The sequence below is a fragment of the Camelus ferus genome, chromosome 15 (assembly GCF_009834535.1).
Source record: "Camelus ferus isolate YT-003-E chromosome 15, BCGSAC_Cfer_1.0, whole genome shotgun sequence".
In the NCBI taxonomy this organism is placed as follows: Eukaryota; Metazoa; Chordata; class Mammalia; order Artiodactyla; family Camelidae; genus Camelus; species Camelus ferus.
This window is the reverse complement of record NC_045710.1, coordinates 44156878-44180899: the sequence shown is the minus strand read 5'-3', so window position 1 is coordinate 44180899 and position 24022 is coordinate 44156878. Positions and strand designations below refer to the sequence as shown.

Sequence of the window (24022 nt, the reverse complement as noted above, 5' to 3'; positions counted from 1 at the left end):
TGAGTAGATTTTGGGAGGAATGTCAGATTTTTATTCAGACATTTATATAATATTAAGTTGATGAGCATTTTAGAACATTGATACTTTAGGATTTAATTTTTCTTCTTTAGTAGTGAAGAAAAGTACAGCTTTTACATTGATTTCCCCAAAGTAAGCCCCCATTATGAGGAAGAGAGTAGATGCAAAGATTTTTTCTGGTCTGGATGAGATTATTGTAATATACAGTTTTGTAGTTTCTGAGCAATAAAACAATCCCATCTGTTCCCCCTTTCCATCTTCTGATGTGTAAGTCCTGGAATCTGGCAATTCTAGCTTAGATAAACTCATTAGAATGTTTTTGTCTTTGAAACTTTAAAAACTGTCTTATATGCAGTTTCTTAATTCTACTAGAATATAGGTCCTTGAGCTGAAGAATTTTTATCTGCTTTGGTCTCTGCTTTCTATCTAATGTGTAAAATAGTGCCTGGGACATAGCAGGTATTCAATACATACTGTTTAATGATCGCGTAAAGTTACTGCTTTCATGAAAATGAAGTTTTCCTGTCAATGAATTAATTTTTATGTTATTCAGAAAGCAGAGTCTGTCGCTGGGAAGAAATGATATAGTTCAACTAAAAGAAGCCTACAAATGGATAACTCATCCCCTGTTTTCAGAGGAACTGGGTGTTCCCATTGATGGAAAGGTATCAGGTCATCAGCATTATAAATTTTATTCTCTGGGTTTACTAGTTTTACTTTGTTATGTGGGAGAGTTTCGGTTAGTCAAAAGAATCTTCTCTTTAAATAACCCAATGAAGGATTTTTAAGCTTTTAAAAAGTTAGTTTCTAATAATCTTAAATTGAGGTTAAAGTTTTTCTTTTTCTTTTTTTTTTTTTTTAAGATTTCTTTGTGATCCAAAACACTTATGAATATAACAGGTACAGTGTTGATCTTAAAAGGTTAGAAATGAATCTATACCTTTAGTATATTTATAGTTTAATTAGAGAGACAGATTTACTGATCCAAAGCAATACATAAATAACTATGAACAAGCGTAGAGTCAACTTTAGACTATTGGCTGATCTTGTTTTCAATTATGCAGACGGAATCTATTCAACTGTGGTGAGCATGGGCTCAATCTATCCTGCCTTGTTTGTATCTCAAATCCCTCTGTTTAATTTTAAGCCGGACTGCCTTTGAAACCAGAACACTTAGCCACCTCCCTATTCCAGGGCAGACCTTGCCTCAGTCTTTGGAATGGATTGAATTTTAGGGATGAGCTTGATAGGTTTCCAGATGTGGAAACAGGACATATTCCCAGCTCATCTTAAATTAGATTTTAATAGTGTGGCCTCATTGCTTCATCATTTTGCTTGAAGGAAATTCCCTGAATATCAGATACACCCCATTCAAGTAAAATCACAAAACTATCTTTCCAAGCTAAATAATTAAAAACTTTTTCATCATTCTGGATAATATAGCTCTGTTTCCTCTGTTAGTAAGAATAGACTCTTTAAACTGAATACTGAGAGAATAGAGAATAAAACCACTTCACAGATAGTATGAAGAGGAAATGAAGTAATGAAAGTACTTTGGAAATTAGAGAAGTCATTGATGCAAAATATTTTTACCTCAAATTTCAGTTTGAAGCACAGATAATTTTACATGTTGAATCAGTGAGAACAGAAAATAGAAAACAAAAGCTGCAATAATGTTCTAGTAGATTCAGGATGAATAAAGGTTTCTGAGTAAAAGGAATGTGTTGTAGTTTTAATTTTATTTTGTAGATTAGAGCCAAAAAAACCCCCCAAAAAACTATTCACTATTGTGATTCTAGAGTAGCTAATAAGCTTGCTGACGATCCAATGTTATCAGTAAATATAGAACTCAATAAAAAAGAAAAAAATGTTATATTGTATGACATTTATATCTTCTTCTCAATGTGGAATTTTGTATAATCTCCATGGAGGTAAATGTATATAGAGTACGAAAGTGTGCTTTTTATGTGTACAAGGATGTTCATTGTATCATTTTTTAATAACTTAAAAAGAAACTCTTAAGTACAACTTAAATGTCCAACAGTCTAGAGCTGAAAAGATGTTCATGACATAATATTAATTGAATTAAGCAATTTTCCAAAAGTCTGTTTAATATCCCAAGAAGTATATACATTTATGTTTATATTCATAAAAATGACTAGGAGGAAACATGCCAAACTATTACTACAGTGGAGTGGGATTGAAAACCCATCCTGTTTTATTATTTTATAATTTACTATGTATTGCTTTTTAAATGAAACAAAAAATTAAGATCTTTCTTTTAAAAGTCAAATCCATTTAAGAAGTTTGAGCACTTAAATAGAGCCTCTTTACAGAGTTTTTAAGCATGAGCATAAAATGCTTTTTGCTTTTCTAATAATTCTAATCATAGTAGTGACAGGAATAATTCTTCATTTCTTTCAGTTATCTCTTTCCACTTCCCTGAATTCTCATTCATCTTCATGCCTAATTTATATATATGTACGAAGAAACATACAAATTTATTTTAAAATTTGTTTTAATCTTGTTTTTTTGTAGAATCACTAGTAAATTGAGCTTTCGAATTAAAAAAGAAAAAAGCTATTTCCTTTACAGCTGCCTGTGAACAAGCTGATTTGAAAACAGTTGTATTTCCAGTTTTCCTTGTCACCCTTTTTCTGAGCCATCTTTGAGTGTTAATTTCTATTTCCATTCATAAGTTGTTAGATGTTGGTTTCCCTTTGCTCATTTTTAAACTGTCTTTATAATTTTTAGAGCTTGTTTGAAGTGAGTGTGGTCTTTGCTCACCCAGAAACAGTTGAAGATTGCCACTTCCTGTAAGTTACAACGTAAACAACAATGCCAATTGTGCAACATTGCTAATACTTTTTGATTTTCATGAAAATAGTATCGCTCTTCTTTCTAATGAGCATATCAGAACTCATGTCTTAGTAGGTTTAAAATGTGCTCTCTGATATAAGGGTCTAGGCAAACCAATGTAGCTCATGTAGGGATTCATTTTGTCTGCTTCTAATATCCTGAGTTTACCCTGAGTTTATGTTATATGAAATATATTTGAATTGTATCCACCCCAAACTCATTAATCTTTTATATTAACTTGAATTTTACTTAGACGTGCAATATGCCCAGATTGTTTCAAGCCAGCCAAAAACAAACAGGTAAGGATTCCTGCTTCTTATTCTTTGAGTTTTGTTTGAGCTGAATATTCAAATTAACAACAAACAGGATATACATTAGAAATGTTGGCAATCTATTATACTAAGAATCAGTCTTTAAATATTTCCATTTGCTACATTCGTTTTCACTTTTTTCAACTCTCAACACCTTTGCCTCTGGCTAGGAAGTCTTAACGTGCAAACATTTTCATGTTTGTGTCATTGTCTGGATTGTTTCCCCAAGATTACATCATTTGGGAAAACATGCATTCAACTTCAGCAACATTCTAAACTTTTGTCTAATATTCATTTTCTAGAAATCAGTGTTTTGAAAATACAATCCAAAGTAAATTATTTTATTTAGGACAGTCCTGAATTAATAGAGGCACATTTGCAAAAGGGCATTTTATTTAAACTCCCCTTTACTGTCTGATGTGAGCTGGTGTTTATGTTAATGAACAGATTAGTTAGCATGTACTTTTAGTTTCTATTATCTAGGATAGAATGGCATGACATGATGTTGGCAAACTTTCACAGTTACTTAGCTAGTTTTGTGCAGACTCAGGCATTCCTAGTTTTATTGACATCCGTTTTGCTATTGTGGTTGTTGAAAAGAATGTAAGTTTATTGTAAAAGATACATCTTTTGGTCTTACCTCTTGCTTTGACTAATTTCTGGGCCTTTTAGAACTTTGTAGAGGGGAGGGTTGGCATTGGTGGGGTGGGAGGGGTTGGTGGGGGGATTTTGTAACATTTGCCAAGTGCCCTGTGCAGAAATAATTAGAAATGCAGACCAAGCCTAAAACACTGCTTCCCTCCTCTTCTCACATCATGGTACACCTGGAACATTACCATGTTTGGTCAGCACCCTGAGGTGAACAGATGAGACTGCTCTAAGTTAGAAACAGCAGGCCTGGGGGTTCTCACTGACCTAGACCCTGCCCCTCAGCCCTTGTGAACTAAAGGGATCTTGGCATAACTGTAGCTCACTGCTTTGCCGTAGTAAAGGGAAGCTCTGCCCAAATGACCTGTAAGCAATACTTATATTGAACATCTAGTTTTACTTTTTGTTATCTTTGAGGAAATATACAAGTACCAACATTAAATAATACAATAAAGAAATTTTTGTCAAAGCATCACAGACAGCACACCATTTGGCAAGTACACGTCTTAAATGTAGTTTTCCTGCCTCATGGCTGGGAGTAAGCTGAATGACCTTTTGAGATTCTTTCAGGCGTGAAATTTTGTATCTTAACAAACAGGCACTTAATTTTCAATTCTAACCCAGTGACACCTTGGCGTTCCCCAGAATATGGTTTAGAAAATCATTGCTCTTAATGATCAGCTGTTGAGATTCCTACATTGTTCCCCTTTTTAGTCAAGTGTAATTTCTCATAACGTAAGAAATAATCGTGATTTATCATAGTGGCCACATCTGTATGCACTAATTAGTTCTAGTATGTCTGCCATGTGGTTTGGCTTTTCTTATTTTTAAAAACCCAGAGTGGGATGTTTGTTGTAGATGCCTTTCTATTCAGTATAGTGGATTTGTTTACTTTGTCTGTGGCTGGTGAGTGATGTTGAGTTGTTAGATGCTAGGTCAGGCCGGTTGGCTCTGTTTTACACCCTTACCCTGGCAGACAACTCCTAAATTATATACTGTGGCTCCTGAAGGGATGTAGGGAAGAAAAGATAGACGAATCAGTCTAAACTTCTTTTGAGGTCTGGGAAAAAATACTCAAAGCACACTTCCTGCAATGTCATCATTTGTGTATTTGAAAAGGACCCCATTTGAGGGGGGTGGGACGGCGCGGTGAGGAAGGTGTGTTCTGCCAGGTCTGCCTGGAGTTGCAGACCTGGACTAGACTGAAGAGAAGGGCTGCGGGGTGTACCAGCTGCAGGGCTGGCAGTGTAGACACTTATGTTCTGTTGATTTTCTTGATGCTATTAAGTATTCTTCCCTTGTAAGTGTGGCTTAAAATGATGAAGTTTCTCCAGCCATGTTCTAAATGCCTTTTCTTTTCATTTTACCCTATATAGTCAGTATTCACTAGAATGGCAGTCATGAAAGCTTTGAATAAGATAAAAGAAGAGGATTTCCTCAAGTAAGTAGAAGTATAGAAACAAGGAATAATCATGGAATTTTAGAAGAAAGAGAGTGTTGGAAATAATTGGAATTATCTCTAAAACAAGACTGTATTCATTATATCCCCAATCCCTGGCTCAGTATCTGGCATGAAGTGGTATTCAGTAAATGTCAAATTAATATTTGAATTTATGAATCAAGTCCAACTTCTTTATCTTTTAGAAGAGGATATTGAGGTCCAAACAGAGAGTTGAGTTGCATAAGATTTCAGCTAAGTAATAGAGAGTGCACTTAGAGCCAGATTTCCTGAGTCTCCAGCCTCATACTAGCCTCATTACATCCCTAATCCTGGATTTCCTATTACTGTCCATCTACAGAACAGTGAGAAAAAGGCTCATGAGTTTCCGGTCTTGTTAAAACATGCTGAAATACAGTAAACCTCAGATTTTAATTTTGTATGTTCATTTTATTTAATAAAATATTATCATAGTTATCCTTTCAGAATATCCTTGAATAAATTTCAAACAATGAAGTTATGAGGAAAAAGTTTCATATATTTTACTGACTAAAAATGAGCCTCAGAATGAAAATATTTTTATTAAATTTGAGAAAGTAAAGACAATTACTCTTTACAAGCAATAGTTCCCAAGTTTCTAAGCAATTTCTTTGTTAAGACATCTTGGGAAACTGAATGAAATTTTAAAGACAAGCATTTTGGATTAAGTCCACATCTAGTCATTTATGGGTAGACTCCAGTGCATGGCTTTGGAAGTTCCCAGATTGTGGACTGAGAATAAAGCCATGAATTGCTCTTTCTCGTCTGTCCTCAGTTGATGTTTCTTAGCCAAAGGACAGAGTCTGTCACATTCCACTTTTTCTAGCTCTGTGGTCTGATTCCCAAGGTCGTAGTTGGAATGAAAATGAAGAAGAGAGAAAAATGGTGGAGTACCTTCCTCACAGGTGGGACATGCTCGTGTGACGGGTCTCTGACAGCACACCAGCTTTACCCAAGTGATTGAGGATTTCGTAAGCCAGCAGCAAGTGTTTGTGGGTAGCAAAATGAACCTGGAGAGGCTTCCACCTCTTATATTTGGATTTTTCCCCCAAATCTCAAGGCTGATGTTGGAAATGATCATCTGGGAACATGAAGCCTCCCAAGCATGAAAGGTATTAGCAGAGCCCTCATTTACTTAGTGCCACTCTCATGTATTAAAAGTGGTACTCTAGAGGCCTAAAAAACCCTCATGGTTCCAAAACTTAAAATTAGGAAGAGGCTTAGTCCTTAAGAGACTTGGGCTCTGTGTGTCTGAGACAATGCTGATTCATCGTAGTTTTGTGGTTCAGTATCATGTCTGGAATATAGCAGCTGTAAAATTTATTTTGTTTTGCAGGCAGTTTCCTTGTCCTCCAAACTCACCAAAGGCTGTATGCACTGTTCTTGAAATTGAATGTGCTCATGGTGCTGTTTTTGTGGCTGGTAAAATATTTAGTCTAGAATATAATTACACTGTCCATTTCCTCTCCTTTCTGAAAAACTCAACTGACTCCTATTTCCATCTTATTGCTGTTATTAGTTTCTGATTAGTTAACTCTTTGGAGAAATAGAACTGATAGCCAAGCTTATTTTAGGTCATCTACACATTCTTAAGGATCACTCAGGAGATCTGATATTTAAAATGCCATGCCAAAGGGAACTGACACTTCCCAGGTGTTAATAGTTTTCATCAGAGATGGTCAAATAAAAATATGGGTAGTTGTACAGACCAGAAGCTGGTCAGGATAAACATAGCTGTGGAGAGGATGTTTTATAGCATGAAATCCATCTTGAAAAAATAATTTTATTATCTGCAAAATGACTAAACACTCGACTTCTGCCTGAAAAAAAAATTGTTGTGTTGACTTTCCCAAGAAGTAATCTAGTAGACAGTTTTTGTTTTGAAATCTACAGCTGTTTCATAGTAATAGCTGAAATGAAATTGTTCTTTAGTCTTGAATATAACACCGTGCCCTGCTCCCTGCCTTGGCATAGCTTTGTTCATGAAGCAGTGAGTCATATTCTGTTAGAGTTTTTTGTTTAGGTAATTAACAAAAACTTTAAAATTTCCTGTATTCAAACTCTTTGGAATACATTATCACCGATGACTGTTACACTAAGAGTACTATTCATCAGGCGTAAAAGTACTAGTTGCTCTTTTTTTACTCCTTAGTGTGTTCCATAATATTGTAACTTGTTCAGTCAGCCAATCAGATTAATAAGTGTATTGAGCATTCCCTTAGAACTAATTGATGCGTCATATTTTGTCTAAAGCCCTCTCTTCTATTATTTCTTAAATCTTTTCATTGAATCATCTGTATGTCTGTGTGCTGACTCTCCAAATTAGATTGTAAGTTAGCTGAAGGCTAAGCCTTGTTTTATATCATAGCGTCTAGGATATTGATACTCAATAAATAGTTGTTGCTTTTCTTTTTATCCTACTGTGTTAATTGTACCATTCCATCCAGGCTACTGTTACATTTCTTTGGCAGGGAGATATAATAAGTATTCCAGGAATCTACCACAAACTCCTTGGATAATTGATGGACAAAGGAAGCTGGAATCTTCAGTGGAAGAATTAATTTCAGAACATCTTTTGACAGTATTCAAAGCAGAGAGTAAGTGTTAACGATATTCATATTTTAAATACATTGTCATTCATGACTAGACTTCTTGGAGGTGTCAGGAAAGATTTCTTTATTTTGTAAATCACCGCCAAGTCTGGGCCCCTTGCCTGACAACTTCCTGTGAACAGGGATCTCCATGTCTGAGCTCCTCTGACCCGGGCTGGATTTGAGTCAGGGTGCCTTGAGATTTCTTTCCTCTCACAAGATTGCTGCCTTTTCCTGGGCAAATTCAAAACAATTGAAACTACTTTAAATGAATGCACTTACACTGTGACCCTGGGACACCTCAGCCTCAGCCTCTTTTGGGGAATATGAGAAAATTAAAACACAGCTTCCACATCCAGTGCTTGTTTAAGAATAATCACTGGCAAATGCCTGGCTTCCATCTTAACAGCTAAAATGTACTGGAATAAAGTTCAGGCCTACGGAAAACAGATCAACAGCTGTCCTTTCACAGGGACTTAATGGTAGTTGTGTTGTTTTAATTTCCTAAGTATTAATGAGCCCAGGTTTGTTGGGTGAGTCAGATCCTGTCAGGCATGTACTTTCTTTGTCTCAATAGGCCTGTCAGGTCAAAGGAGCATAAAATCTGGTGATTTCACCTAGGATTAGACTAGAGGAAAGGTACTGAGATTTCAATCACAGGAAACCATGCTGTACATCAGGAAGAACTGTAGGCAGTGAGTAAGTACGATAATACTCTTCAGAGTGGGTCTTCCAGTATAATTAGAACATCTTTTCTTTTCTTTTTTTTTTTAAATAGCGGTACTAGGGATTGAACCCAGGCCGCTGTGCATGCTAACTAAGCATGTGCTCTTCCACTGACCTATACCAACCCACCTAGAACACCTTTTTGGATGGACCAGCTAGACACCCATCCTCCTCTCTGATGAACTTTAAGACAAGCCTGCTTTAGGAATGGCAAGCAGGTGACTGAAATGAGATATTGCTGTCCCTTCCAGCTCTCTGTTTGTCAAGAGGAAAGAGAAGCACTTCAAAAACCACATCCCTCTTATAATTTGTTGCCCATCAGGAAGGTGAGCCCTTTTTAAAAGGACCATTAAGAATTATTTACCAATGGAGAAGAAAGTAGCAACCTAGTATCTTCCAGAATCTTAGCAGTAAAGACTCGGGGATATCGCCACAAGCTTTTACCTACTTAATTTAGTATTTACATGCTGGTCATCTGATAATACTTATCCAAGTTATGAAGAAGTGAAAATAAAGCAGTAGCATAAAAAGTCTCTTTCAAACTCTTTTTTTGGGCCACCTTATTCCCTTTCTGTAAGAAGATTCAAGATTTAATTCTGATTATTTGGGTCCCAAGAGGGCTGTTGGGAGGGCTCTGAGACAGCCATGTTTCCCCCTTGCAATCTTTCATGAAGGTGATTTGTTGTCATTTTTCATTTGAGGAGGAAAAATATTGTCCCCAAACTGAATATAAAGCCAACTATGTGTTTAGCATCTCTAATTGTGTGCTGTGGAAATTATTGAGAGCCACTTGAGAAAAAGCAGACCTCCGGGCGTCTGTGCTAACTGGCTCCTTGGGATAAAATCTTGCTGTTTGAAATCCCTGATTAATAACATCAATTGGCTAAACCTGTACTTCTCAGATATATTACTTGTTACTTCTGTGATTCACATCTAAGAACTCTGGGAAGATGGTTCTGACTGTTGTACCTCTAAGTTTTAAGCTCTATGGAAGTAAACCAGTATTGCATGAAGCAGCCTAGCTACTTCTGTAAAGGTTCCTTCCCCTCAGTGGGAGATACAGACTTGTTTCTCAGTCACTGAACACTCCACATCGTATTATCTACTTGCCAATTCTCCAGTTAATAACTTTGACATACTCTCAAAATCAGTGTCCAAGAAATGTTTTCCTAATACATTTATTACTTTACTTATTGAATAAGTATTTGTCGTATCAGTTCCCTGCTGAAAACTGGTCTATGACTAGCTATAGGATGAAGTCCAAATTATGTAACTTGTTATTCTGAGGCCTTCATCATCTGGCCTCTGCCCATCCTTCAGTCCCATTGTCTGTCTGCCCCCAGGTGTGAGGGCCACTGCAGACTAGCTGAGCCCTTTACAGTTCCTGATCATTCTTTTTTTTTTTTTGTCCAACTTTTATTTTTTATTTTTATGGGGGGCGTAATTAGATTTATTACTGGAGATACTGGGGATGTAACCCAGGACCTCATGCATGCTACGCACGCATGCTACCATTGAGCTATACTCCCCCCAACCTGATCATTCTTGACCTTGGTTTTTTTTTGTTTGTTTTTGAAATAACTGTTCCATTGAGCAGAAGTCTGTAGAACGCACAGTATTAGTGGTACAAGGCAAGACATAATGTGAATTTAGAACAATCAGCTAAATTTTAGACATACATTTCCTACCTGTTCTTTGGCTGCCTGTGGTGGTGTGGTATAGACAGTGGTTAAGAGACTCTGGAGCCAAACTGGCTGGCTGCTTCAAATCCTGACCTTACTACTTACCAGGGATGTGATCTTAGGCAAGTTACTTACCCTGTCTCTGTCTCACCTTCCTTAAAAGTAAAATGGGGATAATGATAGTATCTACCTCATAGTGTTAACATATATGAAGTGTGTGGAATAATGCCTGCTCACGGTCATGTTTGCTGTGGAGATGATGGTGAAATCATCAGTCATTTCTGAGTCTAAGAACATTGTCATGTAACCTCCCCTCCCTGTTCAAGCCTCTTTCCCATTCCAGTATTTGCAGTTTTTAGTCTGTGATGATCTATCGTAAAATGAACACTTGTTTTGTCATGGTCCAAGCTTAGGTTTACTTATATAATGAATTTGCTTTCAGACTCAAAGCTCTTTTTCTTCCCCCCTCCTTCCTTTCATAGAGTTTAATTCTCAAATAATGTTTCTGCTTTGTTTTTCTTTTGTTTTAAGGAAAAGAAAGATAGATTTTTCACCATAAGTTTGTAGTTAGGGTGGTGGTGGGGCCTTCCTGCAAAAAGTGCTCTGCCTTTGGATTTCCCATGCAATGACTAAGGTCTCGCTTTGACATCAGAAACACCTAGCTCTTCCATTTATTCTTGTGATCTTGGGAAAAGTACTTAACCTTTCAGAAACTTGGTGTTCTTTTATTTAATACCTACCTCATAAGGTTATAATAAGGATTAAATGAAGTAATGTGTGCAGAAATTTAGTTCAGTGCCTGGCATGTAGTAAGTGCTCAATAAATGTTATTTATTATCACCTTTGCTATTTTTAGTAGAGACTGGGATTAGAGGTGGGATGATGACTATTCCTTGGGATTCTCCAATAGATTGTTCAAGACAAATTGGGTTTTTGCTAAAAGATGAGAATGAAAGTCTAAGGACTATCATGTCTCTGATTTTTTTTTTCTTTATCTGCTTTCCAAAGGCTTTAATTTTTCATCCTCTGGAAGAGAAGATGTAGATGTGAGAACATTAGGAAATGGTAAGATTGCGACAACATCACTTAACTAGAATTAACTTTCAGATTATCACCCTTTTCAGACAGCAGATTTATTATAGTCACTTAGTCAAAATCAGAGTGGGCACAGCCCAGAGCTGCTGCATGTGAGGAAGCCTTGTGGATTATGGAGCTACTTTTATAAATTATATGAGTATGTTTTAACAGGAATTATTTCTTCAGAGGCCACCTTTTTTGCATACCTGTAGGTTGCAAGAGGCTTTTCTGTGCGTTAACAAAGAGGTGCCTGATATTTTCCAAAAGTTTGGTTATTAATTGTTCCACTTAATAACATTTCAGCAGTACCAGTACAGTTTTCAAAATGCACATCTTCATTTAAAAAGTGCTTCTGCTCTCTTACCCTTTCATTTCTCTCATTTTACATTGTTGAATTGCAAGAAAGATGATGAGAATAATCTTGAGCTATTTGAGATTTGTAATCCCTTTTTCTCATGGAATCTCAGCTTTTCATTTCATTAGTGGACTAGGCTAGGAGAATGTATTTCAGCTTGGTATACCTGGGCATTACTGCATGGGACAACTTTATGTTAGGTGTAACCAAGTCAATTAGTGGCTGTTTGAATTTGATTTTGTAATTAACACAGGCTTGTCCATGGACCTTTGGGAAAACAGTCATTTTCACATATTGCCTGTAGTGGGTTTTAGCAGCCCCCAAAAAGCCCCTTGATTCTTTTCACACATCCTTCCCTCCCCTAGATGTAGTCATGTCACTAAACGTTCAGTCCCTAGAGCTCAACTCGTTTTTTCACACCTCCTAACCCTCTTGCATTAGCCCAAATGTTAACTCCATCAACACGTTTCTGTTTCATGACGGGGTGTGTGCTGCCAGGAAGGCCCTTTGCAATTGAGCTGGTGAATCCTCATAGAGCACATTTCACTTCACAAGAAATTAAGGAACTTCAGCAGGTAAACCACTTCATGACATGGAAATTGTCATGTTTCTGCCACTCCGTAACTGAGCTAGAGTTGCTAATTGTTTTTCTTTTTCTAATACTGCAGAAAATTAATAACTCGTCGAACAAAATCCAAGTCCGTGACTTGCAGATTGTCACAAGGTAAGGATAGGCCCACTGGAGATGATTTCAAAAGGGAAGTTTTGGTTGTAGATCACATATCTGATAAGGAATCTGTATCCAGAATGTATAAAGAACTTCATAATAAGAAGACAACCCAGTGAGAGATGAGAGATGATTAAGTGCACATTTCTCCAAAGAGGATGTGTGAATAACCAACAAATATATGAAAAAGTGCTCGGGGGGAGGGTATAGCTCAAGTGGTAGAGCACATGGTTAGCATGCATGAGGTCCTGGGTTCAATCCCCAGTACCTCCTCTACGAATAAATAAATAAATAAACCTAATTACCTGAATCCACCAAAAAAAAAAAAGAAAAAAAAAAGAGAAAAAATGCTCAACATCTTCAGTTTTTAAGGGAATGCAAATAAAAACCACAGTGAGATCTCACTTCATAAAAAGACAGAAAATAACAAGAGTTGACAAGGATATGGAGAAATTGGATCCCTCATACATTGCTGTGAGATTGAAGTGCTGCCACCTTGGAAAACAGTTTAGCAGTTTCTCAAGAGGTTAAATATAGAGTAACCATATGACCCAGCAATTCCACTTCTAGATATATACCCATGAGAAATGAAAGTGTACATCCACGCAAAGACTTCTACATGAGTGTTCTTAGGAGCATTACAATAGCAAAAAAGTAGAAACAACCCAATATCTATGGATAAACAAACAGTGGTCTATCCATAAATAGACTACTGTTCAGTAACAAAAAGGAATGAAGCACTGACACCTGCTACAACATGGATGAACCTTAGAAACATTATGAAGTGAAGGAAGCCAGACACCAAATACCACATATTGTATGATATCATTTTACATGAAATGCTCGGAGTAGGGAAATCTATAGAGATAGAAAGTCGATTAGTGCTTGCCAAGGGCTGGGGGAAGTGGAGAATGAGAAGTGACTGCACATAGGTGTGGAGTTTCTCTTTTGGGGTGATGAAAGTATTCTAAAAGTAGATTGTGGTGATAGCTGCACAACTCTGTAAATGTACTAAAAAAATCACTGAATCGTTCAGTTAAAACAGGGGAATTGTATGCAAATTATATCTCAATAAAGTGATTTTTAAAGAAAGGGAAGTTCAGGGCAAGGCTTGTCTGTATTTTATATATCCAGATAAACTTTCTTTTATTATTTTTGTTTAGAGAGGCAATAGGACATATGAAAGAAGGTGAAGAAGAAAAGACCAAGACCTATAGTGCCTTAATATGGACAAATAAAGCAATACAGAGGAAGGACATTGAATTCCTAGATGACATAAAGGTAATTCAGTGCTGTAATTCTTTTTATTTTTCTACTGCCTATAAAAGAGTCCTTTGTTTTCTCATTTGTTACCAACAAGCTCTGGGGACTGTGAGACTTGATGCTAAATCCCAGCTTTGCCATTTACTAGTTAAATGACTGGGCAATTCATCTGAGCTGTCTGAGACGCAGCATTGCTAGTGGTGAAGAGCCTGACTCCCAGAACAGATCGCCTCGGTGTAAATCCTGGATTTCCATTTCTTAGTTGTGTGACTTTGGACAAGTTGCTTAGCCTCTTGGTGCTTCATCTATAAAATCAGTTAGAAGGATTAAATGAGTTTAGTCATATAAAGCACTTAGAATAGGATCTAACACATAGAAAACACTCAGCAATGCTATTATTATATTTGGCCATCTGTAAAAAGGAACTGTAAGATAGCACTTATCTAATAGAATTGATGCCGAGATTAAGTGAATAAATAAAACATGTTAAATAAATGGAACAGGATGATGTATGTGGAGCACAAATGTTCGGGCACATGCTAGATTTTCCTTCACATGAGCACATCACTGTAGAAGGTCTACATGTTCATTTGCATATGTCTTCCCACCTGCCCCCACCTCTTCCTGTAAAGATAACTTACTTTCAAATGCAGGGGATGAGCATAAATGGGCACAAAGACGTGTATAGTTATCACAACACTATTTAAGTGGGCCATATTTTGTAATAATTGAGATGATCTGCTAGAGGGGACTGGTTTAATCTTACGGCTTATCTATATGATGGACTATTACTAGCCAGCTGTTAGAAAGTATATGGTAGATGAGTATCTATTGCCAAGGGAAAATGTTCCTGATAAATGCTAAGGGGGAAGAAACAAGCTATAAGAATATATAGAGGATGATACATTGTGATTTAAACACACATACACACAAGTCTGTGCTTATGTATACACGTATGTATGACTATGTAGAAAACAAATGGTATGGCAGAAGATACCATAAGATACCATAACTTTATACTTATGAAAAACACAGACACCCAAGAGAGAAACATGGACAAAGCATATGAACAGATAGCTGAAGAAAGAGCAACTCCAAATGGCCAAGAATCATTTGAAAAGATGTTCCACCTCCAGAGTGAAGTAACAGTAAGACCTCACTTTATTCCTCTGAGACTAAGAATGCCTGCTGGTTGGAGTAGGGAAGAAGGCGAGTTGTACACATCTTCAGTAGAAAGTGTTTCAGGCTTTTTGGAAAACAATGTGGCAATGACTGTAAAAATAAAAAATATGCTGGACTTCTACCCAGCACTTCCACTACTGGCAATCTGTCCTGAGGAAATAAAACTCCAGTGCAGAAGGATATGTGCACAAGGACATTTGTTCAGAGTGACAAAATTAGCAAAAGCAAAACTGGAAACAGCATGAATTTCCTTCAATAAGGAAATGGTAGAACAAGTTGGAATATTATTCAGCAGTTTTTTAAAAAGTTGTTTAAAAAAAAACCCCAGCATGTGATCCCATTTAATTTCTGTTATTGTGTGTATATATGCCTTAAACTATTGGAAAAAAAGATAGAGGGAAGTCTACATCTGTGACTTGTAGGAACACCCATGACATTACAAGAAAAAAGCAAAGTACAGAATAATGCTTATATTTTTGAGTGTTTTGGTGAAAACATACAAGTCATTCACCTGCTTGGAGCAGTTCATCTATAAAATGAAAGGTGGACTAGATGACCCCCACTGGGTCCTCCAGTTCTCAGGTTCTGTGATTCCATATCTAGAGCCCTGTGGCTTTTTGCCCTATTGTCTCCGGTCTTTAGGATGATAGTAATACTATAGACAGATATCTCTGAGATTGCAAAATAAATTTCTAAACCTCTATTCCATCACATGTGTATAGCTTATTTAGAGGAATATAAAAACTCATTTTAAAAATAGATTCACAGTTTAGGGGTTGCCGAAGAGCTAATTCAGAAATAATGCTGAAAGAATAGGTAACGTACCAGGTAGTGAAAGGGTCTATTTTAATGCACCACACCTCAGGTGCACCAGTGAGACTAGTTGACTTCGAAGTGTTAGGGTTAAAACATTTTTTCAGATATTCCTATTAGCATCAAATATATAAAAACTGAGTTAATGCCCCTTTTCTGAGAAAAAAGTCACTTCAAATTTACTACTTTTCTCCTTGTTTTTAGGGAGGAATCCTTCTCCCTTACTACTACGTCTAAGGAAAAAAAAATCGCTTGTGTGTGCTATGTGCTTCTGAAGATTTAGCAGTGTGGGGACAGCAGAGTAAATGAAGTGGTTTCCTTTTGTTTGTTAAATAAACAACCAGACCAAAAAAGACACACCAGCGTGTGCTGATCAGAGCATTACGATGGAAGCAGTGGTGGCTCTACCAGCTCAGTTGTGCCTCCATTGACTGCTCCTGGGTCAGAGTCCTGGGACTGACTTGAGGTGAAGGAGACAGAGAAGGGCATGCCTTAGCTAGTCACTCCTTTAAAGGCCAGCTGGCTCTGTGCTCTGAAGTGCAGCCGAGTCGTTACAGATTCCGTAATAATTCAGCTTTGTCCTTTTTTTGGTCCTTTTGGCCAGAGTAACGTCAACCCTTATGGAGACAACTTATCTCATCAGAACAAAGTGCTTCTAAAATCAAAGAATTACAGAATCGTAAAACCCATGAATTAGGAGGGTGACTCACTGCTCTGATAAAAGCAGTCATGTCATTTCAAGTGTAGTCTTTGTCAGAACTTGCTCTTCTTTCTTGGTGGAGAACTTGATAGAGGGGAGACCAGATGGAAATTTTTCTTTTCTCATCATGGCTTCAGGCACTCACTAATCATGTAAATTAAGAAGGAGTTGTTCCAACAAGAAATTGCAGAGGATTCAAAGTTCTTCTGAACCTGCATTGCTGGTTATGCCCAATATCTATTTTTAAAACTTAGAATTAGTTGGCCTTTTACAATATTAATCTCTATTTTTAAATTTCTACCTTGTGACATAAAAGGAAATCTCTAATTGTGAGAAAAATAAGCCTGTGTCCCTAAAGACCTGATGTAAAAAGACATGCATTATTATTCTTAAGTAATTTAACTGGGCTAACAAATATTGAGAGGTCCTGGTTTATTGTACACACTTATAATTTACTGTATTGAAACATGACCCTGGACAGTGATGCAACTGTTAATTTTCCAGATATATCCTTTTGTATAACCCAAAAAATAACCTGTGAGTAGGTATACGGTTCTCCCTAAAACACGCACATGGCCCAAGCACACAAGTAATGCTGATGTCCCACCTACAAACAGCCATTTCTCACCTCAGTCTGAAATCCCCACTGGTAGGTCACTCTTTTGGGTTAGGGAACAAATAGGTAAGAACATTGTCTTCTAGAAGAGCTCTGTTAAAGGGCAGGATAGAACTCCAGGGTCCTAAACAATTTGTTGACTATTAGAGCAAAGGGGACCTTAGGGATCATTTACCTTTAAGCCTTTTTTGTTTTTTTTTAATGGCTTACTGGGGCCCAGAAAATGAGTAATTGTGGACTGGGTTATGGGAAGTCCCATAGAGTTGACTTAAACCTTAGAGGATACAATTTATTTTAGTATTGGTTTCTGTCATGACAGTGATAGATGGGGTCCTTTAAGAAAATGTCTGTAGTGAGCCATGGATGACAGAGGAGGTGCTAAGACGGGCTTCACTGGGCAGCAAAGCTGACACCATGGTTATCGTATCCTCCTCTAGGACTTAAAGATTGACCAGAAAACTCCTTTACGGGTCCTCCACCGTAGGCCCTTGGCTGTGAGAACTCGCATCATTCACTCCATGGAGACACACTACGTGGATGAACATCACTTCCGCCTCTACCTGAAGACTCAAGCTGGAACGTATCCTTTCACCTCCGGTAGCACTGATCTAACCAGCACCCTGTTGGGAGGGTTCATGCTGCCCTAGAAAAGAGGTTGAACTTGATCGATCTAGGAACGGTTAGGGAAAGGTTTGGGTTGGAGGTGTTTTTGGTCTGAGGGGTTCTTACACATTAAACTTGTGTTTTTCAAAGTGATATTTTAAACCATGAGGCAACAGCCAGTTCAATGTGAACTTTAAAATACTGAGTATCTCATACAATGCTGAGTACATAGTAAGTACTCAGGGAACACTTTGATTGATTCATTGATTCATGTCTTTACACATTTTGCAAGTCACATATTCATAACCACATTTGGGTCCTTTCAGCATTTTGAGCATTTCCCCCAGATAATTAAACAGGGATGGTAGATGGAAGTGGCCTTACCTTATGTAGTGACTGTCACTGTATTTGGCCACTGGCCCAGAACAAGAGAAGAGTCCCAGGTTGATTGCTTGTTCATAAGCTACCCTGCTTTGTGTGGTTTTGTATCAGATCTGAGTTGCTGGTTAAAATAGATCAGGAAATTGCCGTAGTGTTAGCTTTAGTTTATTTTTCAAAGGTGCTCCTTGTTTGTTTCTCAGTTTTACATTATTTCATGATCCAATAGCATGATGTGATAAGATGCCTTCTAACTAGTAAAAAACAATGACATTTATTGGATATGATAAGGGAAAAAAAGTTTTAGTCACCAAATAGCATTCTCACTATATTGCTGTAATTAGCCTGCCTGCCATTCTCCATCAACCTTCTCTGCCCTCTTCTTCCCCTGCTCTATCCCAGGAGTGACTAAGCTGAAACAAGTATAGGTTATTTACTCCTAAAATCTAAATTTTTACATTTTGGATCAAGGCATGATATATTTAGACCAGTGGGCAGACCACTGTATCTTTGTTATTTGGAGCACATTTGCCTATTGTAGATGTAATTTCAAAGGAATCACAGATTAGAAATTTTTTTAAATCTAATTTCAGCTTTTATTTTGGTGTGCTAGGAAGAAATGCAATGGTCTTTTGAAGAAACTAATGTCTTTTCAATCTCATTAACATACTTCTAGAACCAGCCATGTACATGTACTTAAGCCATTAGCCAAGAAATACTATTTGGTAGAACTTCAGATACTATGTGGTTATACACAGAAAAATGTGAATTTTTCACATATATTGCTCAGTATACTGAACTAGTTCATTTGACTTATACCTTATCCCTCTGGCTATGAATAAAAAAACCACTCTGGACTTTTATTCTGGGGCTTTTTGGTTATCTCCCCTCATCATCGCTACTCAGAAGTGGCACTCTATAAAGTGAGAGAAAAGGGACAATTGTTGAATAATTAGGAGTTTAGCAAAGAAGACTAGATAATTATGTGAGTCAAAACATTTGGTCAAAGTAGAGTGAATAAACTATTGGAAAGTAAAGAGGACATAATATTAGCATATTGTGGTGTTAACTTTTTATTTATCATCTAAGAACAAACTTTTATCTCATTTTTTCCTTAAACAAACCCCAGCTACATTAAAGAGTTTGTACATGGAGACTTTGGGAGAACCAGGCCGAACATTGGCTCGCTGATGGATGTGACTGCAGACATTCTTGAGCTGGATGTTGAGGTAAACCATTTTGTTGTGAAACTGCCTGTTTGTACACTGAATTGAGCCATGGTTATGCTTTTTAGCATTAAGCCAGGTAGTACTATTCACTTTAATAGGTATTTTAAAATGGTTGAAATCTCACAGCATTATATTGCAGGGAGAGACTGGCATCAGGATGTGTTTCTTTTTTTTTAAAAAACAAGCTCTCATTATGATCCTTGCAAATATATAGCTACTTTACTTAACTGTGCTGTACATATGACATGAGATCTAAGTTCTTAAATCAAGCAAGGAAATGAAGTTGTATGTGCCCTTCATATATCCTTTGGACTCTTTTATAAAGAATTTAAGGGAGCTTACTTAGAAACACATATTCAGGACAGGGATAGAAAATGGGATGAGCCAATGGTTATAAAAAAAAAAAAGCAGTTCTATAAGGATTCTATGTTGTCCAAATTCTCTACTCTTATAGTCTGAATTGAAATCAGATTAAATTCTTAAATAACGAGAGGAATGGAATGAATGGGTCTTTCAGGCAATTCTCCATAACTGTTTCTCTCATTTGAGCATCAATAGGTATTGAGTCACAAATTGTGCTTTTTGGTGAATAACTGATTAGGAATTGAGCCCACCAAAAAAAAAAAAAAAAAAAAGCTTGCACTTGGGTATATTATCAGTTATAAATAAAAAGAAATGGGTATATTTGGTATAATTGCCTAGTGTGAAAACAGCCTGGTAATCAAATTGATCACTGAAACATTATTATCTTACCAGCAATTCTCTTGAAGTGCTTTCAGATTAGATTTTATACACCTCCTGTGGTACCTTCAAGGTTGCAGGGAGCCTTCTTAGCTTAAGAGTGTCAAAGGGCCACAGGCCAAGTTTTCTCAGCCCTGACTGTCCATTGAAATCACCTTTAGAGCTTTTAAAACCCTACAAACATTTCTACCCTCCCCTTCCCTCAACACATACAAGATTGTGATCAATAATGTTTGGTTTCAGGCTTGAGAAAGCACCCATTAATTTATATATGGGTTGTAAATCTGGGCTTTTCTAATAAAAATTTCCAAATCTGGTAGTGATGCATAGATTAATTTAAAAAAATCATTTTTAGTAAATTATTTCAGGTTTTAAACTTTAAGTTTCAAAAAACAACATGGGTACAGTAGTTGTGTGGTTTTTATTTATTTAATTACTTTTAAAACTAACTTCTAAATAGGCCTTCTAGTTAAAGCAAAATGCAGTTTCATACTTTTAATGCCAGGAACATGATTATTTATGTAGGGGCAAACCATTCTGCTGCTGTAATTCCATTATGACTCAGAGATCAAGGTTTTGTTCCAAAAGAGCCAAACCAGAATGAGTAGAGATAGATAAATTCAATTTTAAAAGAAACAAGAATTTTGCTAGACTTATATGTGATATGTAAAGATCTCTAATCCATTTCTAGTTCCAGGTGATCTTTCATAATGATTTATTTCACATTTAGTTGCTAAGCTACAAACAAGACTGTAAGTGTACAGAGTACCTGAGTATTGTTAAATGCAACATGGGAAAATGAAAATGATCTGAAGACTAAAAGTTTCTGAGACTTCTGAGGGAAAGTTGGTGTTGCCTCCTGAATTTATTTGCTACTTTACCCATAGATAATGATATCTTAAAATGTTAAAAAAAGATTTAAATGTTTTCTAGTCTCTTATCGGTCAAAAGGTACAATTAATAACTGGCTAACTAGCTGAGTAACCAGATACTCAGGAATTTAGGAACATACTTCAGGCCCAAGAATCCAAGTCCTAGAGTGGATCTTAAGAGTGTTCAATTGTAGTGTTCAATGGCTCTTTTCTCCCAATGCAGTTTCTTCTGTTGCATTATATTAAAACTGTTAAACTTTTACAGCATTACCAGCAAATGTTTACTGGAACAGTAATGTTTTAATGACTTGTTTTCTTCCTTCTAGTCTGTAGATGTTGATTGGCCCCCTGCTCTGGATGACTAGCTTTCAAATTTGGAAACAGAATAGGGTTTTCCGGCACGATGTGGACATCCGTGTGGCATGCACTGTGAACTGGCTGTTTACCCACCATAACGGTGTCTTGGAAACCATTTGGATCATGTTGATCTATATATTCTTAAGTTTGTTGTTAACATCTCAGGTTCTATGTATGTGTATATTTTGTGTTGAATTGTTCTTAGGATGTCTTACGATTTTTCTTGTTCCCCCTCCCCGCACAAGTCAAACTATGAATTATGAAACCATTCTCTTCCTAATTCTTTTTTAGAAAGGTATACAAACAGGATACATTCTCTGATAATCTGAGATGTAATTTCTTTTAGCAAAATTTCCCGCCACAAGCGAGATACCACTTTTAAAATCATGTTTTGAATTTTAAAAATTATCTTCATAAAAGTTACATCTAGATTTATGCAGCACAGTATCCTTATAATATACTAAGATATCAAATACAAGTCTGACATCATTAATATGTTTCCCAGTAAGCTTCAAGCAAGCTGTTTACCAATAGAAATACTCTTTGGTGTGACCTGTCACAAATCTTAACGACTCCAAGTTATTACTATTTTGACTATCTAAAATTGTCAGTATATTTCCTGGGGGAGAGAAAGAGAAACCTTAGGAGTTGAGGCATAACATGGTAAGAGACTTTCATAAAGCTTTTAAATGAGACACAAGTGCCTTCAATGACTTTAATCCCAGAGATAAGATTTTGAAAAATTGAGATTGCTAAACAAAGGTAAGCTGCTATTATTCCAGAGTGCTTCAATATATTATCCAATTTCAGACATCTTCACCAGGGAGATAGGATATTATCATCTCTACTTTATAAATATGAAAACCAAAGAATAGACATTAAGTGATTTATTGAAAATTGTGTTACTTCCATGGCTAGGACTAGGACTGAAGGTTCCTGGTCTCTAGGGTTCTTTATTATAAGCCTTATTATTGAGCAATTGCTGTGTGAAGGAGGCACCCAAGGATGTCATTTTAATGCATATAACCATGAAAACTGAATTTTGGAATTTAGATACCAAATCAAGCTTACCAAAAAATAGCCCAAGTAAATTTCATATGCTCTCAAATTACTACCGTATTTTAATAAGTTAATCATTAGTTGATACTATGAAGAGAAAAAACATTAAGCAAAACCTAAAGAAAACAGATGGGTCATTAAGAGAAAAGTTTCAGAAAGGAGTCTTATTAAAATCTCAGATTTAAGTGCAATTTCCATCGCCCTGATTCAACTATCAAAGCTTATTTTAGAACACACGTGACTTGGATAGTATTGGATTTCCCATTGCTACATTAAACATGCTTCATAAATACTAAGATGTATATTACTCACCTTAGGAATCAGGAAAATGGTTTGATATGAATAAATTTCATATGCAAATAATAGCAAATAATTTTGCACTATTTTCGATGCCAGAAAATGAGAAAGGGATAATAGAAATAAATTTTTGATAAAAAGGTAAGAACATTTGTGTGACTGTTTCTCAGTTTCTGGGAAAATTCTGCTGCAAAAGAGATTTAAATAATTTGGGAAATAGTCTTTGTGTGTTCCCCTTTGGCTCAGCTTTGAATTTAGTGGATCTGCAAATGGAAGAATTAAGAATCTCCTTAGCAAACTTAAATCAGAAGACTTCTGTTGTTTAAATTTCTATTCCTGGGATTATATAAAATTTCAAGCAAAGCTTAAAACATTAGCTATAAATACTTATTCCAAATGTTCACATAATATTGAGACACAAATTGTTAAAAATTAACGAGGTCTTTAAGCAGAACTGGTAACATTAAGTAATGAGAGTACTATATAGTTTAGCTTTTGCCTATATAAATATTTTAAAATTAGTTTTATGGTCTCTTATAGCTTTGTATAAATTAAATGTCTCTTTAAATAACACTTAGAGAAAGGGCCTTTGTACTTAGTATCTCTTCCCAAATATAATCTGTGCTTTAGTATAGTAAAAATACTGACTACCTGGAAAATTTGTTTTTAAATGGTAAAATGAAAAATTTCCCAAGTAAGGTAACTGGTTACATTTATAAGTTATGTGAAATCAATTTAGAAGTTAAATTTCTATTTCCAAAGAGAAAAACATCTTACTTAGATATTTTCTTTTGGGACTTTATTCTTTGATGTAAGCCTTTCTGAGTTGATTTTTTAAAAATAGTATACCCTTCATTATTACAGAGAAAGTAATACTTTTATAATATTTTTAAATTTAATTTTTCACTTTGAAATAATTTCAAACTTACAGGAAAGTTGCAAGAAAAGTACAGAGTGTTTTTTCCCTTAACCATGAGCCTATCACCCCAAATACATTAGTGTGTGATTCCTACAAACAAACAAGGACAGTCTTCTACTTCACTACAACGTAGCTATCAAAATTAGGAAATTAACACTGACATTACACTGATATTACCCACTCAAGTTTCACCAGTTTTCCCAACAGTGTCCTTCATAGTCAAGGGATAACACTTTACATTTAATTGTTATGTCCCTTTAGTCTTCACCAATTGGAAACAATTAGTCTTTCCTTGACTCTCGTTAGTTTAACGTTTTTGAGGATTTCGGGCCAGTTATTTTGTAGACTGTTCCTCATTTGGATTTGCCTAATGTTTCCTTATAATTAGATTCAGGTTATACCTTTCCAGCAAGAATACCACAGAAGAGACTATCTTCTTGCATTTTCTCAGATGTTACACAGTTTTGATTATTGCAGTTACTGATGATTGTGCTTTGATCAGTAAATGAAGACGTGATGTGG

At 36.2% G+C, this 24022-nt stretch overlaps 1 protein-coding gene across 6 annotated transcripts in view; it reads left to right on the top strand.

The window, feature by feature from the left end:
- Positions 1–22722, top strand: part of PUS10 (pseudouridine synthase 10) — a 54573-nt gene extending 31851 nt beyond the window's left edge. For 3 of the 6 annotated variants that reach the window (XM_032497612.1, XM_032497610.1, XM_032497615.1), the window contains exons 6-18: positions 572–683; positions 2773–2834; positions 3131–3176; positions 5213–5277; positions 6650–6735; positions 7761–7910; positions 11321–11377; positions 12243–12319; positions 12413–12468; positions 13635–13752; positions 17483–17625; positions 19156–19255; positions 21195–22722. In XM_032497612.1, the coding sequence (XP_032353503.1) occupies positions 572–683; positions 2773–2834; positions 3131–3176; positions 5213–5277; positions 6650–6735; positions 7761–7910; positions 11321–11377; positions 12243–12319; positions 12413–12468; positions 13635–13752; positions 17483–17625; positions 19156–19255; positions 21195–21233 (1111 nt within the window). In that variant the 3' untranslated portion in view covers positions 21234–22722. Of the gene's footprint in view, positions 1–571; positions 684–2772; positions 2835–3130; positions 3177–5212; positions 5278–6649; positions 6736–7760; positions 7911–11320; positions 11378–12242; positions 12320–12412; positions 12469–13634; positions 13753–17482; positions 17643–19155; positions 19256–21194 lie in introns of all 6 variants that reach the window. The other 3 variants (XM_006191327.3, XM_032497613.1, XM_032497614.1) reach the window with 2 other exon arrangements.
- The last annotated feature ends 1300 nt before the right edge of the window (positions 22723–24022 follow it).